The sequence below is a fragment of the Carassius carassius genome, chromosome 32, assembly GCF_963082965.1.
Source record: "Carassius carassius chromosome 32, fCarCar2.1, whole genome shotgun sequence".
NCBI classification, from domain to species: Eukaryota; Metazoa; Chordata; class Actinopteri; order Cypriniformes; family Cyprinidae; genus Carassius; species Carassius carassius.
Window position 1 is genome coordinate 24615330 of NC_081786.1, and position 18290 is coordinate 24633619.

The 18290-nt window shown below is 38.4% G+C and overlaps 1 protein-coding gene across 3 annotated transcripts in view; it reads left to right on the forward strand.

Moving 5' to 3' along the window:
* Positions 1-17980, forward strand: part of LOC132113037 (molybdenum cofactor biosynthesis protein 1-like) — a 45122-nt gene extending 27142 nt beyond the window's left edge. For 2 of the 3 annotated variants that reach the window (XM_059520830.1, XM_059520829.1), the window contains 7 exons: positions 576-637; positions 2475-2586; positions 3511-3623; positions 3888-3998; positions 4124-4244; positions 4392-4439; positions 16830-17980. In XM_059520830.1, coding sequence (XP_059376813.1) covers positions 576-637; positions 2475-2586; positions 3511-3623; positions 3888-3998; positions 4124-4244; positions 4392-4439; positions 16830-17884 — 1622 coding nt within the window. In that variant the 3' untranslated portion in view covers positions 17885-17980. Of the gene's footprint in view, positions 1-575; positions 638-2474; positions 2587-3510; positions 3624-3887; positions 3999-4123; positions 4245-4391; positions 4455-16829 lie in introns of all 3 variants that reach the window. The other variant, XM_059520831.1, reaches the window with a different exon arrangement.
* Positions 17981-18290: the final 310 nt, after the last annotated feature.

Below are 18290 nucleotides of genomic sequence, written 5' to 3' on the forward strand. Positions count from 1 at the left end.
CTCAAACCACACATGTACTGATCTTTGTCATATGACTGTTAGCTCTGCTGTTTCTGAAGCCATTACATAAAACAATTTCCATCACAAGTGTCATGGATGAAGAAATGTAGATTGTGATCGTCTTGAAGCATAAAGGTAGCAGCAGAACATTGAGAAAGTGTATGAAGCAGTTGATCTCAAAAGGCTGAAAATAACTGACGAAAGGATTATGAAAATGTTTTATTTGAGATTGCTCCATGTTCAAGTTTCATAATTTTCATTTATTACCAATTTGAGTCTGTTACATTATTGGGTCAAAACATGTAACTACATTAATATGTTCTAATCAAATATTGACCAGTAAAACGTTTATTATGGATTTGAAAGAGATGATCTTTTAACCATTTATTACATTTTAATGCCTAGCTGTATAAGCGGCTTACCTTTTTTTAGTTTATTAATGTTATATACACAAAATAGACACTTGTACAGTCACACTTACACAAAATGTTTGGTTGCCAAAAAAGTTGGTGAGTCTGCCACCTTAAATATGTGCAATCTGTCTAATTGATGCCTAATATTGGTACCTCTTGCAGGGTTTCATAAAGTGATGGTGGGCATTGAAAAGGCTATTGAAATGGGCTACAATCCAGTCAAGGTATTTTACCTGCCTCGAAACATCTGAATTGTTAATCCCTTATAATATATGAAATGGTTCATGTCTCAGAAAGTGTCAAATGCTAGAGCCCTAAAACCACTTTAGGGCATTTCTTGTCACCTGTCTAGCAACACCTGAAACAATGTATTAAAGGGATAGTTCACCCAAAAATTACAATTATGTCATTAATGACTCACCCTTGTGTCATTTCAAATCTGTAAGACCTCCGTTCATCTTCAGAACACAGTTTAAGATATTTTAGATTTAGTCCGAGAGCTTTCTGTCCCACAATTGAAAGCGTGTGTATGGTATACTGTCCATGGTTAGAAAGGTAATAAAAACATCTTCAAAGTAGTCCATGTGACATCAGAGGGTCAGTTAGAATTTTTTGAAGCATTGAAAATACATTTTGGTCCAAAAATAGCAAAAACTACGACTTTATTCAGCATTGTCTTCTCTTCCGTGTCTGTTGTGAGAGAGTTCAAAACAAGGCAGTTTGTGATATCCGGTTCGCGAACGAATCACTCGATATAACCAGATCTTCTTGAACCAGTTCACTAAATCGATCTGAATCGTTTTGAAATGGTTTGCATCTCCAATAAGCATTAATCCACAAATGCCTTAAGCTGTTAACTTTTTTTAATGTGGCTGACACTCCCTCTGAGTTAAAACAAACCAATATCCCGGAGTAATTCATTTACTCAAACAGTACACTGACGGAACTGCTGTGAAGAGAGAACTGAAGATGAACACCAAGCTGAGCCAGATAACAAACGAAAGATTGACTCGTTCTCGAGTCAAGAACCGGTAGTTATGGGAAGTTCAGTTCTTTTCCACGAACCGTTTTTTCCGGACAGTTCGATTCAGTAAACCAGTTGAAGAAAATGGTTCACCGGTTCTTTTGCGCTCAAATTAATGACGTCATTGGCGACGATTGCACTTGATTCAAGCCTTCGGTTTACCCGTGCTCATAACATTAGCACAGAATCAGTTCAGAATCAATCACCAAAAGAATCCATTCAGTTCAGACGCGCTGTGTGTCAGTCTGCTTCACACTGAATCACACATGCGCAGTATCATCAGCTCCTCGGTTCTCGAATCAGACACGTCCGACAGAAACGGTTCTTGACTCGACAACGAGTCAATCGTTCGTTCGTTATCTGGCTCGGCTTGGTGTTCATCTTCAGTTCTCTCTTCACAGCAGTTCAGTCAGTGTACTGTTTGAGTACATGAATTACTCCAGGATATTGGTTTTTAACTCCGAGGGAGTGTCAGCCACATTAAAAAAGTTAACAGCTTAAGTCATTTGTGGATTAATGCTTATTGTAGACGCGAACAGTTTCAAACAATTTAGTTCGATTTGGTGAACTGGTTCAAAAAGATCCGGTTACGTCGAGTGATTCGTTCGCGAACCGGATATCACTAAACTGCAGTGTTTTGAACTCACTTACAACAGACCCGGAAGAGAAGACAATGCTGAGTAAAGTCATAGTTTTTGCTATTTTTGGACCAAAATGTTTTTTCGATGCTTCAAAAAAATGTAACTGACCCTCTGATGTCACATGGACTACTTTGAAGATGTTTTTATTACCTTTCTGGACATGAACACACACTTTCAATGGAGGGACAGAAAGATCTCGGATTAAATCTAAAATATCTTAAACTGTGTTCCGAAGATGAACGGAGGTCTTACGGGTTTGGAACGACAAGAGGTTGAGTCATTAATGACATAATTTTCATTTTTCGAAAATGAACTATGAATTAACCCTTTAATATTCATAATTTGTCTTTGTGCGGTTATTCGTTCATTGTGGTAAATTGACGTCTCTCTTCTCAGGTGAACTGTGTGGTCATGAGAGGTTTGAATGAAGATGAGTTGATTGACTTTGTGTCACTGACAGAGAGGAAACCATTGGATGTGAGATTCATAGAGTACATGCCTTTTGACGGTAAGATTTTTATCTGAAGTCAAATAGAGAAATCTACATCGTACTCTTGCTAGCCCATCTTACAGGTTGAAGTATAATCGGCACAGTTGTAAAGGTCACAGTTTCTGCCCCAGTTCTTTAATCACATCAGTAGTGCAGATTATTCTCTTTCCAGGTCAGTGAGACCTGAGGTACCTCAGGATTTATATTCATAACACGTTATCGCAGTCCACATTCTGTTGATATTTTAGTGGAAGTCATATACCTTCACTACTAAACAGGTTTAACAGCTATGTGCAGAAGCAAGTTTCAACTCCTTAAACTGGATAACAGTGACAGTGAAGAGTTTAGAGACATTGAATAGATTACTGTTTGTGATCCTGGAAGAGAGTGATTTTATGAAGGCAGTTGCAGAAGCTAATATGGTGTCACCTTTTATAGATTTTTGTCCTGAGGGCCAATACTACAGCAATCACTCCAGTAACAACTGATTAGATGCTGTGAATAATGGAGCAGTTTGTGTAGTATGCAAACCTCACTTGACTCAAAGTAAAACTGAATGACTACAGGAAAAAAAATATAAATAATTAAACATTCTGTAGAATCCATCTTAAAACTATGTTATTAAACTATTGTATTCTTGGATGAACTATTGTTAACTATTGTGTTTTCAATGCACTTTTCTTGCTAACTTTAAGAAAGATTGAGATTAGCATTGGAAAAAAAGCTTGAAGTTTGTAGTGAAACACTTCAAGATTGATTTAAGCATTAATATCTCTTCACATGGGATGCCTTTTTAATATTTCTTTTTAAATCTTCTTGATTAAAACTGCCATTTAATTTGTTTCAAGAAAAAAAAAGGAACAACAAAACAATTTCTTAATTCAAGAATGTAAAGCAGCTGAATGTTGTTCAAGTACCTCTGCATATTGTCTGTCTCTGTAGGTAACAGATGGAATTTCAAGATGATGGTGAGCTATCAGGAGATGCTGGATTCTATAAAGCAAAAATGGCCCAATCTGGAGCCTGTGCCTGGAGAGGAAATGGATACAGCCAAGGTCAGCCCAGCTCCTGACTGCTAAATAAATCATTGGCCATGAATCATTCTCAATGTTAAATTCTCATTGGCGCTTATTTAAATGTTCTGTTTTGAGGGTCAAGTTTGTGCAGTCTTTATGTATCAGTCTGTAAATGTTGGATATTTCTGTAACTTGTAATGATCCTTCAAGAAAAACATTCCTTTTGTTATCTTGCGTCAAGGCTGTAAAATCATATCAGTGGATAAGCCCTCATGTGTGTGTTTCTGTGTTGTGTGCTTACAGGCGTTTAGAGTACCAGGATTTCGGGGCCAGCTGGGCTTCATTACCTCCATGTCAGACAACTTCTGTGTCTCCTGTAACCGCCTGCGCATCACGGCTGATGGCAACCTTAAGGTAAATGGTGTTTGTGTGTATGATGTTCCTTATACTGATATGTCTTGTGCTTAAGCTTTTCAGTTCAGCTATCTGATCTGTGATGGTTTGTTTTTCTATATGTGCCTGTGTTGGCATGCCATTAGGTTTGTTTGTTTGGAAATTCAGAGGTGTCTTTGAGGGATTTTCTGCGCTCTGGAGCAACTGAAGAGGAACTACTGCACATCATAGGGGCAGCAGTCGGGAGGAAGAAGAAACAGCATGCGGGTAAAGACAAACACTCTGATATATCAAACCAACTGTTGGGCAAATGATTCCCAAATACAAAAAAATAAATAAAAATAAGAATTTTAGTATCAACATTCAGGTCATGTGTAATTCAGAATTGATTTACTTATTTGTCTTTCTGTGCAGGGATGTTCAATATATCTCAGATGAAGAACAGGCCAATGATCCTCATTGGTGGGTGATTTGGCTGTACATAATACACTTCCCATCTCCCTATATCATCAACTGGGGTGTGCCATAGTGTTGAATATCTCATTACGTTCTGCGATTTTGTCTAAGGATAATTAGACAATATTTTGCATTATTTTGTTTTTGTGCTGGTACCTTGACTGGTTTGTGCATGATATGGACAACTGACTGCCAAAGCTTTTCATATTCTTCATATTCTTTGTAGTGGTTAGTTCACAGAACGGACAGAAATTACAAAAATTTTGCCACCCTAACTGGATTTTTCCAGGGGCATTTTTACCATTGTTACCAATCAGATGAAATCAGTATCAGCAAAATTATTATTTTTTACATATAAAGATGTTGCAGCATTAAGATGTATTTACACAGTAGTTACAGTTACATAAATAATATTGAGATTAATGTTTAAAAATAGGCTACATTATGAAAGGTGCACTCTTAAAGGGATAGTTCACCCCAAAAAGAAAATTTGATGTTTATCTGCTTACCCCCAGCACATCCAAGATGAAGGTGACTTTGTTTCTACACAAACAGATTTTTCAAACAAACCGTTGCAGTCTGTCAGTCTTGCAATGGATGTGCATGGGAACCATGGCTAAAACATGTAAAAAAAAAAAAAAAACAAGTGTCTTGTGACAGTACATTGATGTGTAAAGACATAAAACGATCGGTCTGTGCAAAAAATGTTACCGTATTTATATGATTTTTTACCTCTGATGCAATGAGGGATGAACTACTGTATGGGCGCCTCTTCAAAACACAGCTTTTGCGTGAGGGGTCGTCGTCTTGCTTTACAGCGGATCACAGTCTTATAAGTGCATTACCACCACCTATCTCTCAAGTGGACCATTGACACTTCTAATAACTCCTAATTTTCCTAATCCAAAAATACTACTGACCTTAATGTGTATCAGTCACTCCTCTCTTCCTTTTCTGCTAATGTCTCCAAGTCAAGTCACCTTTATTTATATAGAGCTTTAAACAAAATACATTGCATCAAAGCAACTGAACAACATTCATTAGGAGAACGGTGTGTCAATAATGCAAAATGACAGTTAAAGGCAGTTCATCATTAAATCCAGTGATGCCATCTCTGTTCAGTTTAAATAGTGTCTGTGCATTTATTTGCAATCATATCAATGATATCACTGTAGGTGAAGTGACCCCAACTAAGCAAGCCAGAGGCGCTTCACTGCTAAAAGGCCATACTACCATAATAAAATTAACAGTTCGTCTAACTCTTGCATGCTTTTTAAAACGTTTTCCTCACTCCTTTATCCTCCTCTTGCATCAACTCTAATAGCTGACAACTTAATTAATAAAATGAAAAACATCAGTGCACAATTTTTCACAATCCATCAAGCACATGTCACCAGCAAACATGTTCATTTACATCCTTCTCTTCACTCTCTGAGGCAGAAGTCTCAAAACTCATCTTTCTAATTATCCTACTACTTGTCCGGTTGATCCTATTCCATCTCATCTCCTTCAAGTCATTTCTCCTGCAGTTGTACCTGCACTCACTCACATCATTAACATATCCCTCCACACTGGTATTTTTCCCTCAACATTTAGACTGGCTCATATAACTCCACTACTTAAAGGGTTAGTTCACCCAAAAATCTAAATTATGTCATTAATAACTCACCTTCATGTCGTTCCAAACCCGTGAGACCTCCGTTCATCTTTGGAACACCGTTTAAGATATTTTAGATTTAGTCCGAGAGCTCTCAGTCCCACCATTGAAACTGTGTGTATGGTATACTGTGATTTGTGTTTCAATGGAGGGACTGAGAGCTCTCGGACTAAATCTAAAATATCTTAAACTGTGTTCTGAAGATGAATTGTGGTCTCACGGGTTTGGAACAACATGAGGGTGAGTTAGTAATGACATAATTTTGATTTTTGGGTGAACTAAACCTATAAGAAACCTATCCTCAACCCATGTCAATGTCAATGTCACCTTTATTTATATAGCGCTTTAAACAAAATACATTGCGTCAAAGCAACTGAACAACATTCATTAGGAAAACAGTGTCAATAATGCAAAAATGATAGTTAAAGGCAGTTCATCATTGGATTCAGTTATGTCATCTCTGTTCAGTTAAATAGTGTCTGTGCATTTATTTGCAATCAAGTCAACGATATCGCTGTAGATGAAGTGTCCCCAACTAAGCAAGCCAGAGGCGACAGCGGCAAGGAACCGAAACTCCATCGGTGACAGAATGGAGAAAAAAACCTTGGGAGAAACCAGGCTCAGTAGGGGGGGCCAGTTCTCCTCTGACCAGACGAAACCAGTAGTTCAATTCCAGGCTGCAGCAAAGTCAGATTGTGCAGAAGAATCATCTGTTTCCTGTGGTCTTGTCCTGGTGCTCCTCTGAGACAAGGTCTTTACAGGGGATCTGTATCTGGGGCTCTAGTTGTCCTGGTCTCCGCTGTCTTTCAGGGATGTAGAGGTCCTTTCTAGGTGCTGATCCACCATCTGGTCTGGATACGTACTGGATCCGGGTGACTGCAGTGACCCTCTGATCTGGACACAGACTGGATCTGGTGGCCACGGTGACCTCGGAACAAGAGAGAAACAGACAAATATTAGCGTAGATGCCATTCTTCTAATGATGTAGCAAGTACATAGGTTGTTATGGGAAGTGTTTCCGGTTCCGGTTTACCTAATTAATGCAGCCTAAAAATCCTTTAACGGATTTGGATAATAAAAGCATATTAGTATGTTATGTGTATGCCAGGTTAAAGAGATGGGTCTTTAATCTAGATTTAAACTGCAAGAGTGTGTCTGCCTCCCGAACAATGTTAGGTAGGTTATTCCAGAGTTTGGGCGCCAAATAGGAAAAGGATCTGCCGCCTGCAGTTGATTTTGATATTCTAGGTATTATCAAATTGCCTGAGTTTTGAGAACGTAGCGGACGTAGAGGATTATAATGTAAAAGGAGCTCATTCAAATACTGAGGTGCTAAACCATTCAGGGCTTTATAAGTAATAAGCAACCCATCTCTTTTAGAGAACTACAGACCAGTTTCCCTTCTTCCTTTCATTGCAAAAAGACTTGAACGAGCTGTGTTCATCCAAGTCTCTGCCTTTCTCACACAGAACAACCTCCTTGACATCAACCAATCTGGCTTCAGAAGTGGACATTCAACTGAGACGACCTTGCTCTCAGTTGTTGAAGCACTAAGACTGGCAAGAACGGAATCCAAATCTTCAATACTTATTTTGCTTTACCAGATCCTCCTGTCAACCCTACTGGAAAAGGGCATCTCGGGATCCGCACTCCAGTGGTTTGAGTCTTACCTATTAGATAGGTCCTTCAAAGTATCTTGGAGAGGAGAGTTGTCCAAGTCGCAACATCTAACTACTGGGGTGCCTGAGGGCTCAGTTCTTGGACCACTTCTCCTCTCCGTCTACATGGCATCTTTAGGTTGTGTCATTCAGAAACATGGCTGTTTGGTGGTGACACTCAACTCTACCTCTTATTCCATCCTGATGATCCGATGGTAGCTGTTCGCATCTCAGTGTGTCTAACAGACATTTCTTGCTGGATGAAGGACCATCACCTTCAACTCAACCTTGCCAAGACAGAACTGCTTGTGGTTCCATCAAACCCATCATTTCATCACAATTTCACCATAAAGTTAGGCACATCAACCATAACTCCTTCAAAAATAGCCAGAAACCTTGGAGTTACGATTGATGATCAGCTAACTTTCTCAGACCACATTGCTAAAACTGTCCGGTCCTGCAGATTTGCTTTATTCAACATCAAGAAGATCAGGCACTTTCTTTTAGAACATGCTGCACAACTCCTTGTTCAAGCTCTTGTTCTGTCGAGGCTGGACTATTGCAATGTTCTCTTGGCAGGTCTTCCAGCCAGTTCTATCAAACCTTTACAATCAATCCAGAATGCGGCAGCAAGATACATTTTTAATGAGCCGAAAAGAATACATGTCACACCTCAGTTTTATCAATTTACACTGGCTACCAATAGATGCTCTATTCTTTTTCTATTCTGTCTGTTTTCTTTTTATTTATTATATTATTTAAAAGCCCTTGCTATGTGTACTGCATTTAATCTAACTGGGACTGTTGCTTCCATTGTCCTCATATGTAAGTCGCTTTGGATAAAAGCGTCTCCTAAATGACTAAATGTAATTGAGATTGTAGATAGTGTCAATGGTCAATTTGAGAGGTCAAGACAGGATGCGGTAATGCACTTATAAGTCTATGTAAGTCTGTTTTGAGGAGGCGCTCGTACAGTTCAGACAGTTCAGGCATTGCAGTGCATCAGAGGTAAAAAAAACGTTTCTTTTCAGTTTCTTGCACAGACCGATTGTTTTGTGTCTTTAGACATCAGTTTATCATCACGAACCATAGGGTTTATTTTGGTTTTGTTTGTGTATGTTTTAGCCATGGTTCCCATTCACATACATTATAAGACTTACAGACTGCAACGGTTTGTTTTAAAAATCTCTGTTTGTGTTCTACGGAAGAAACAACGTCACCTACATCTTATATGCACTGGGGGTAAGCAGATAAACATCAAATTTTCATTTCTGGGCGAACTATCCCTTTAAGGTGTGCTCAATACAGTGTTGTGCCAGTTCATACTTAAAAAGAACTAGCTCAAAGTTCAGTTCACACAGATGATAATGAACTAGTTCATGTTCATAGTTCATTTTTTTTTAAAAATGAACTAAGTTCACATATCTAAAAATGAACTAGTTCACGTTCGCTTTTTTTAATGGCTACAACAGTATATTATGCCTACATAGCCTACTCTCTGTTTGTACAAATTTCTGCACATTAATTTAATTCTGAATTTTGCACACACAAGTTGAAAGGCATTTGTTCAAATCAAGTTCACGGATAATTGTGCGTGCATTTATTAGCCTAATCATTATGATACTAAAATCCTAACAAATAGGCTATGCTATGTACAAAAAATCAGATGAGCCCATAATATGAACGGTTAAGCATACATGTATTTCTTGGCGACGTCATCACTGCTTACGCACGCAACCAGGAGGCAAAAGACCTGCGCTCTTCGTACCGGAGTAAAGGGTTTAGGCTAGTAGCATAGTGGTGGTGTTGTCGCTAGTCAAAATGCCAAGGAGTTGTTGCGTGGTCAATTGTACTAACCGAGCCAGTGCTGGGTGTCAGATGTTCACAGTATGTCCGGAATTTGATTTGTAAACAGTTGGACGTTTTACATAATGTTATATTAATATGAAACACAAACAAACAGATCCAACTCTGAAATTGCAATTTATTATTGAGTCAACAAGAAATTACAAACAATGCGAAATCTACGTTAATTACAATGTTGTCTTACTGAACTCGGCATAACAGATAGCGGTTTTCTGCCTCCTGGATGCGCGTGCATCAGGTGTTGTTTGTATACAAGAAACCTGTGTATTTTCCTCCCATAGAAAACCATTATAAGAACGCTTAATGTGGCTTAATGCAGATTAGAATGTCCCCTTATGTCGAAATAACGAGATATCGATACTAGGCTACTGTGTCCACCGTGGTTTCCTTTTTGATTAGCGGATACGATTTTTGCTTGTTTGGGATCTGACTGTCCAGCGTATTTGAAAAAGTTAAGCAAACTTTCCTGTCTTTTTGACATTTTTCCCCTGTGTGAAACGATCGAGGCTAACAGCAATCTCAACTAGTACAACAAGCGCGCAAGTCATGTGTCACAAATATTCACTGTTGGGGAGTAACTAGTTACATGTAACGGCGTTACGTAATTTAATTACAAAATTATTGTAACTGTAATTAGTTACAGTTACTAAGAAAAAATTTGTAATTAAATTACAGTTACTTATGAAATTTTTAACGATTACAAAGGGGATTACATTTGAATATTTACACACATCCACATACAGATTTAACTGATTTTTTTCCAAAATTGCACTGACTATTCTGAGACATACCGCCCTAATAATTTCCGGGATGCGGAAACACAGTCTGGTTCGTAGAATCCAGTCATAAAAAACGAAATGCCTAACACGGACGGAATATCCCACATTTTGGATGACTAAATCAAAAGTAGGTCAGTACACTTGAATCAAAACATGACATCGACTAGTGTCTGTGAATATAAAGCCCCAAAAATGCAATATATGACTTGCACATTCTGCGTGTCTGTGGAAATCAGGCGCGGACTGGACACCGGGAGAACCGGGACAATTCCCGGTGGCCTGGCAGACGATTTTGCCCCACTATTTAATATCATTATTGTATAATTGCCTGCCGAATGTACTAAAGCGATCATTTGCGAATCTGCCGTTTGATAATTAAATCTCTAATAAGTCATGAATTTTTAGTTATGACTCGCGCGCTCTCCGCGCCTCCGCCAAACTGTTTGGATCAGACTCAGAGTAATCAATGCGAGAGAGAGAGAGAGAGAGAGAGAGAGAGAGAGAGAGAGAGAGAGAGAGAGAGAGAATGAATACAGTGGATTGCTGGAGCAGAGAAGCAGAACTACTGTTCAGGGTTTCAGGTCAGTTTTATCTGTAAAGATGCTTTTATGTCTTTGTTTTTTTTTTTTATTTAATCAAGCAGCAGTACGTTGCTCATCAGTCATCACTCAAAATACTATATAAAGGACATCATTATTATCTGTTGTAATATTACAGTAGTAATTTAGCTGAAAAAAAAATCAGATTTTTTTTATAGGTTTAGGGGGAGCTACGACAGACAACAACACAACCCTTACGAAAATTAACATTTTAATATTTAACTATAAATCCAGGTTACTGGTTACTATTGTTTAAATGTGATAACCAAAAATGTAAAATTATTTTACGAATGTATTTATTTAAAAATATATATAAATCCATTTGCAAAAAAAACAAGGTTATTTTACTTTTATATAGGCTAATAAAAGCATGGTAATTTTTTGTAAGGGAAAAACATGACTCGTGTACAGTATTAGGATTTTTCTATAAAGATATTGTAGTATTCTAGAGTATTGTATTGTAAAGTATAGTTTTGTTCAATCTTGAGTATTAAAGTCATGAGAGAGATGGATAACAGGGCAAAATAAAGAGACTGAAGAGAAAAATGGAAGTGAAGGTGCAGTTCAGGAGAGAACTTTTAATTATTTTGCATGTCCCCAAATTAAAGATTTAAACCTTTTTTATGTCAGGTCCTTACAAAAAATAGTGTTGTCCATGAATTTGTTTGTATGAGTTTGAATTTTCCAGTCTGAATTTTTTTCCCAGTCCGCCCCTCCTTTAAATTAATGGCAAAGACATGGTTTCATTTACTACACATGCCTACTGAAGCTCGCAGTGTTTTCAACCTCTGCCGCCTCAATATAGGAGTACACGAGCACATAAACATAATTTCTAGAAATGCTCTGTGTCACTTCATGTGTATTTTACTTATTTTGAGAAAACTATCATCATATACAGAGAAAGCAGTTTCAAAAAAACACCAATGTTTCAGGAGTTTATTACACAGAATACGTCACATGCTTATTAAATAACTGTATTTAAGTTGATGTATATGCTTTTATTTATTATTCTTTAATTTCACAAATTTAGAAAAGTAATGAAAAAGTACTCAAAAGTAATTATTTACATTACTTTAATAAAGTAATTGAAAAAGTTACACTACTATTACATTTTAAACAGGGTAACTTGTAATCTGTAACCTATTACATTTCCAAAGTAACCTTCCCAACACTGCAAATATTGAACACTACACAAACAGTAATTTTTTTTTTCATTTAGGCAATTAATTTTAGTGACACAGGAGGTGCCGGATCCAATGTCGGAGGTGACGGAACATGTTCCGGCTCAAATTAAGCCCTGGTAAAACCTGGCTTTTCAAATGAGCGTGAACGTGAACTGCGCGTGCTGTTCATTCCTGCCAGAGTGAGCGCCGCTCTCGTTCACGTTCATTGTATGAAAAGTGATTCGTTCAGTTCAGCGTTCGGCGAAAATATGAACGCGTTCAGTGAACAACACTGGCTCAATAATGTCACCTTTACCATTGTCACATTTTTTCTCAGTCGCTTTGGTGCACTTCTCGAATCATCCTTTATATTTTTAAAGTATGTGCATTTCGCAATACAACAATTCGTACAAACAGCGTCATACAATGGTTTACCTGCAACTTACTCAGAAATTTTAGTTCATCTCTCAAAAGTATTTCAGCGAACTTATAAAAGTCCTTGTGTCATTGTTCACAAACAAGAGATTCACAATGCTTAGTCTTGTTGTCAATATACCTCAATATACTAATGTTAGTATTACCTGAAGTAAACTATGACAACCGTTTGGATGGAAGTTACTGTATTGAAATGCAGAAGGCTGCATTTCTTATGTATGCTATATATCCATTCCAAAAGTACAAATTAACACATTACTGTATGTGGGATATTGATTGAAGCAGACTGGATATGAGTCATAATTACTAGTGGTCTGATAACAAAAACAAACAAACAAAAAAAAAAAAACCTTTGCATTGTCATTGTGATAAAGATAAGACAAATATGGGCTCAAAGATGAAAATACAAATTTAGAAAGACAAACACAGGAAACACCAGAAGCTTTTGCATGCAGCACTGTATGAGGAATTTCAGAAAACTGGTTTATCATTGGTTGAGCAACATTCTCATCATTAGTGAATGTCAAGATTCACCTGCACAAATCAGCAAATGAAAAAAAAAAAGACTAATAGAAATGTGTAGAAGATATGTTTGGCAGTTTATGACAAATAGATTAACCATATGACAATAGAAAATGATAATGTAGGAAACCACAACTGTTCATAATCAATTGCATGAATGTACCAAAGCAATTTCAACTTGTTCAAAAAAATTAGAAAATTATTTTATGATGTAGCTAATTGAGCTCAAAAGGGAAATGTATATAATATAAATAATTAAAATTAATTATGATTAATTACAATTATTTATATGAGCTGCTAGTAGTAACTGTAGCAGAATTAAATTGCCATCAGCTAATCTGTTCGTCCAGTGAACCCTTAGCACAATTTCATATTAACTCTAAGAAAGGATATTTCCGTGGCCACAGAAAATACTTTCATACAGTATTAGAGCACGTAGCAAAATCGGAATCGTAAAGGGACATTGATTTGTAAGGCAGAATCAGTAACCCATGTAATTTGTACACAAGATTTTTATTAACTAAACACTAATGCAAACTAGTCTAACAAACAAACATACATACAATCACTCATACAGGGGAAAGGGCAAATGAGATTTGGATGATACCATCAGGAAAACCAGAGAATGAAGCAATGAAAAGTGTCAGTTAACCACCTGAGTAAAAACATCAGCGCCGTTTATAACGGGGTCTTTAGCTTATTCTAAACTTCTATTTTGTTTCATTAAATGTATTATACTTGCATTTCCTTAGCCTAGAATGAGCGCCTGAATGCAAAGTCTTGATGGTCTGGAGGTTCAGTGTTGTAGGAGTTGCGATCACGTTCTTCGGGTTTTGAAGAGTGATGAATTCCAAAGGTGTCCTGACTCAATGGTGATCTTTGGTGAATGGAAAATTCAAGGCACAAAGCCTGGCGCAGACTTAGGGGTCCGAGAGAGTTCTAGCTCATATACTCTTAGCAGAAGAAAGGGGAGTGAAGAGAGGGCAAAACTGGAAACTGGAACTGAGCCTTTTTAAAGTCTAAGACAGTTCACGCCTCTTAGGAAAGGCTTGTCCAATGAGAAAGGCTGAAAATTCAAGCAGGAGTTTGGAAATACTGGGGAGTTTTACAACCCCTTTGTGTGAAAGCCTGGTTATTTGCATCTGTAACTGGATATACAAACTAGTAAGGATTCTTAGAACACTAATATGTTGCATAGGTATCAACAATATACAGTCGTGGTCAAAGGTTTTGAGAATTACATAAATATTAGTTTTCAAAAAGTTTGCTGCTAAACTGCTTTTAGATCTTTGTTTCAGTTGTGTCTGTGATCTACTGAAATATAATTACAAGCACTTCATACGTTTCAAAGGCTTTTATCGACAATTACATGACATTTATGCAAAGAGTCAGTATTTCCATGTTGGTCCTTCTTTTTCAGGACCTCTGCAATTCAACTGGGCATGCTCTCAATCAACTTCTGAGCCAAATCCTGACTGATAGCAACCCATTCTTTCATAATCACTTCTTGGAGTTTGTCAGAATTAGTGGGTTTTTGTTTGTCCACCCGCCTCTTGAGGATTGACCACAAGTTCTCAATGGGATTAAGATCTGGGGAGTTTCCAGGCCATGGACCCAAAATTTCAACATTCTGGTCCCCGAGCCACTTAGTTATCACTTTTGCCTTATGGCACGGTGTTCCATCGTGCTGGAAAATATATTGTTCTTCACCAAACTGTTGTTGGATTGTTGGAAGAAGTTGCTGTAGGAGGGTGTTTTGGTACCATTCTTTATTCATGGCTGTGTTTTTGGGCAGAATTGTGAGTGAGCCCAATCCCTTGGATGAGAAGCAACCACACACATGAATGGTGTCAGGATGCTTTACTGTTGACATGACACAGGACTGATGGTAGCGCTCACCTTTTCTTCTCCGGACAAGCCTTTTTCCAGATGCCCCAAACAATCGGAAAGGGGCTTCATCGGAGAATATGACTTTGCCCCAGCCCCAGCATGCATAAGAAGATCAATCTGTCCCTGATGTTTTTTTTGGAGAGAAGTGGCATCTTTGCTGCCCTTGACACCAGGCCATCTTCCAAAAGTCTTGGCCTCACTGTGCATGCAGATGCGCTAACACCTGCCTGCTGCCATTCCTGAGCAAGCTCTGCACTGGTGGCACTCCGATCCCGCAGCTGAATCCTCTTTAGGAGACGATCCTGGTGCTTGCTGGACTTTCTTGGACGCCCTGAAGCCTTCTTTACAAGAATTGAACCTCTTTCCTTGAAGTTCTTGATGATCCTATAAATTGTTGATTTAGGTGCAATCTTAGTAGCCACAATATCCTTGCCTGTGAAGCCATTTTTATGCAATGCAATGATGGCTGCACGCGTTTCTTTGCAGGTTAACAATGGAAGAACAATGATTTCAAGCATCACCCTGCTTTTAACATGTCAAGTCTGCCATTCTAACTCAATCCGCCTGACATAATGATCTCCAGCCTTGTGCTCGTCAACATTCTCACCTGAGTTAAGTTTTTTTTTTGGATTAAGTTAATTTTCATGGCAAAGAAGGACTATGCAATTCATCTGATCACTCTTCATAACATTCTGGAGTATACGCAAATTGCTATTATAAAAACTTAAGCAGCAACTTTTCCAATTTCCAATATTTATGTAATTCTCAAAACCTTTGGCCACGACTGTACACTCTCGTTTAGATCATCAGAAGACAAAGTCATAGATACTAAACATGGTAAGATTACATAATGAGTAGTTCTATCACAAGCATGCATAAAACAGGATACAAGACAAACAGACTATACAAGAACAGTAACAACATGCACAATGACAATGACAAGTATATGTGTTCATTCAAAGAAATGTTCTTCTATGAATTAAGTAGAGAAGAGTCAATTTTATAGCAGTATATTTCAGATAGAACTTAGGAGGAAGATCCTCTCCACATTTTTAGATCATAAAAGTTATCTTATCTTGCTGAGGTGTCGTGGTTGCCAAGGTAACCAGGGGTCTGGAGTCATTTGCAGACATCCTTGCATCTAGTATGTTTATTGGCTAAGGGGTCTGTGATTTGTTAAATGAAAAATGGTCCAGATGCTTCAATGATGTGCACAAGTAACTAGATTGAACAGATTTTGAGAATTTCATTTCTGATCTGAGAAATGCACCAAACAGAAAAACTGTATAACAAAAAGTACATTATTCTACATGATACCTATTGCACACTTCTATCAACAAGCAACATGTTTCATATATGTATTGTTTATAACCCTCCCGCTTATGTAAATGTGTATGCATTCCCTGAATTTTCACGTTTAAAAACTATTACCGTATTTTCCGGACTATAAGTCGCATTTTTTTCACAGTTTGGCTAGTGCTGCAACTTATAGTCAGGTGCGACTTATTTATTAAAATTAATTTGACATGAACCAAGAGAAATGAACTAACAGAAAACATTACCGTCTACAGCCGCCAGAGGGCGCTCTATGCTGCCAGAGATGCTGCACAGTGCTCCTGTAATATACACTAAGCGCACATATAGCGCACTCTCGCGGCTGTAGACGGTAATGTTTTCTCTTGGTTCTTGGGTCTAAATAAATGCGACTTATAGTCCGGTGCGACTTATATATATATTTTTTTCTCGTCATGACATATTTTTGGACTGATGCGACTTATAGTCCGGAAAATACGGTATATTGTTGAATATGTGTGCCCTTGTCTACAGGTAGCGAGCTCAACTGGCTGCTGTCAGTACCTCTGTTTAGAGGCAGTCAGAGGCAGCCTCTTCCTCTGATCCACTACATGGTTCCAGCAGCCTCTGCTACAACTCACTCATTAACAAATTGCATTCAACCCTTTTGTGGCAATGACCATCAGGACTACACAAGCACTTTTGTCTATGATGCACTAGGTTTGACTCCTCTTTGTAAAAAGCATAATCGACCAAGGTTTCATTCTATGAAAAGATTGAACAATCAAAGGCATATTCGTGCAGCCTCAGACTCACTTTGCAGTGAAGTGATGACTGAATCTTATCAAGTGAATGCTGGTGCCTTAAAAAACTCCACAGCTTCAACTCTTCATACCCACATTTTACGCAGGGGGTATCAGCCACCACAGTTACAGTCCAAAACATTTCCTCCCATCCTCTTTCAGATTGCACTACTGTCAACGTCCAAATTTAGAGATTCAGCTCTGCAGTTTTCACGTCACTACCATAAAAAAAACCCTGAATGTGGGTTTGATTTGAAAACACGACATACAGATGCACAGTCCTCCAGCCTTGATGGAACCTCTGATAAGTTGACCCACACTGATGCACAGGGTAAAGCCTCCATGGTCAATGTGGGCGGTAAGGCGGTAACTTGTCGTACAGCCATGGCTTGTGGCAAGGTCGTCCTGGGCCCAAAAGCTTTTAATTTGTTGCGAGTCAACCAGCTTGCCAAGGGCGATGCACTAGCGGTAGCACAGCTAGCGGGTATCATGGGTGCCAAGCAGACTTCATCTCTTATTCCCCTCTGCCACCCGCTTCCTCTTGACCACGCCTCCATTACCATAGAGTTGCTGAAGGAAGAACATACTGTCATTATCAAGGCAACCTGCCAAACCACGGGCTGCACAGGAGTGGAGATGGAGGCCCTGACCGCTGTTGCGGTGGCTACGCTAACCCTCTATGACATGTGCAAATCAGTCAGCCATAAAATTGTTATTACTGACATCAAGTTGCTCAGCAAGACGGGTGGACAGAGAGGGGAATTTCATTGGCCACCTGATTCCTAAAGAATGCATAAACCGCTGGCTTAATTTCACCTGTTTGAATGTAGCTACGGTATTTATTTTTCTGTTTAGAATGACAACAGTTTTCTGTAACAAATTTTTTCTGTGATCAGAAGAGGGCAGTGTTGCACCGTGAGAAACATCTTATGCAGCCCTGAGAACTGCCGTTATTAAATGGATGAATGTCTGCCTAATGTATTCATAGTAAAATGACATATGTGATTTACGAGCCAGCTGTACAGAAGTGCTGCTCTAAGTAAAGTTTACCCAGATGTAAGTGAAACAAGTTTATTTTACCCTACAATATGTCACATGGAAAGGGGTCAGGTGGAGGGTCGGACCATAGAGAACAAATATATATAAATGAAAGGCTTGTCATTCTCATACAAACTAGCTGACAAATATCAAT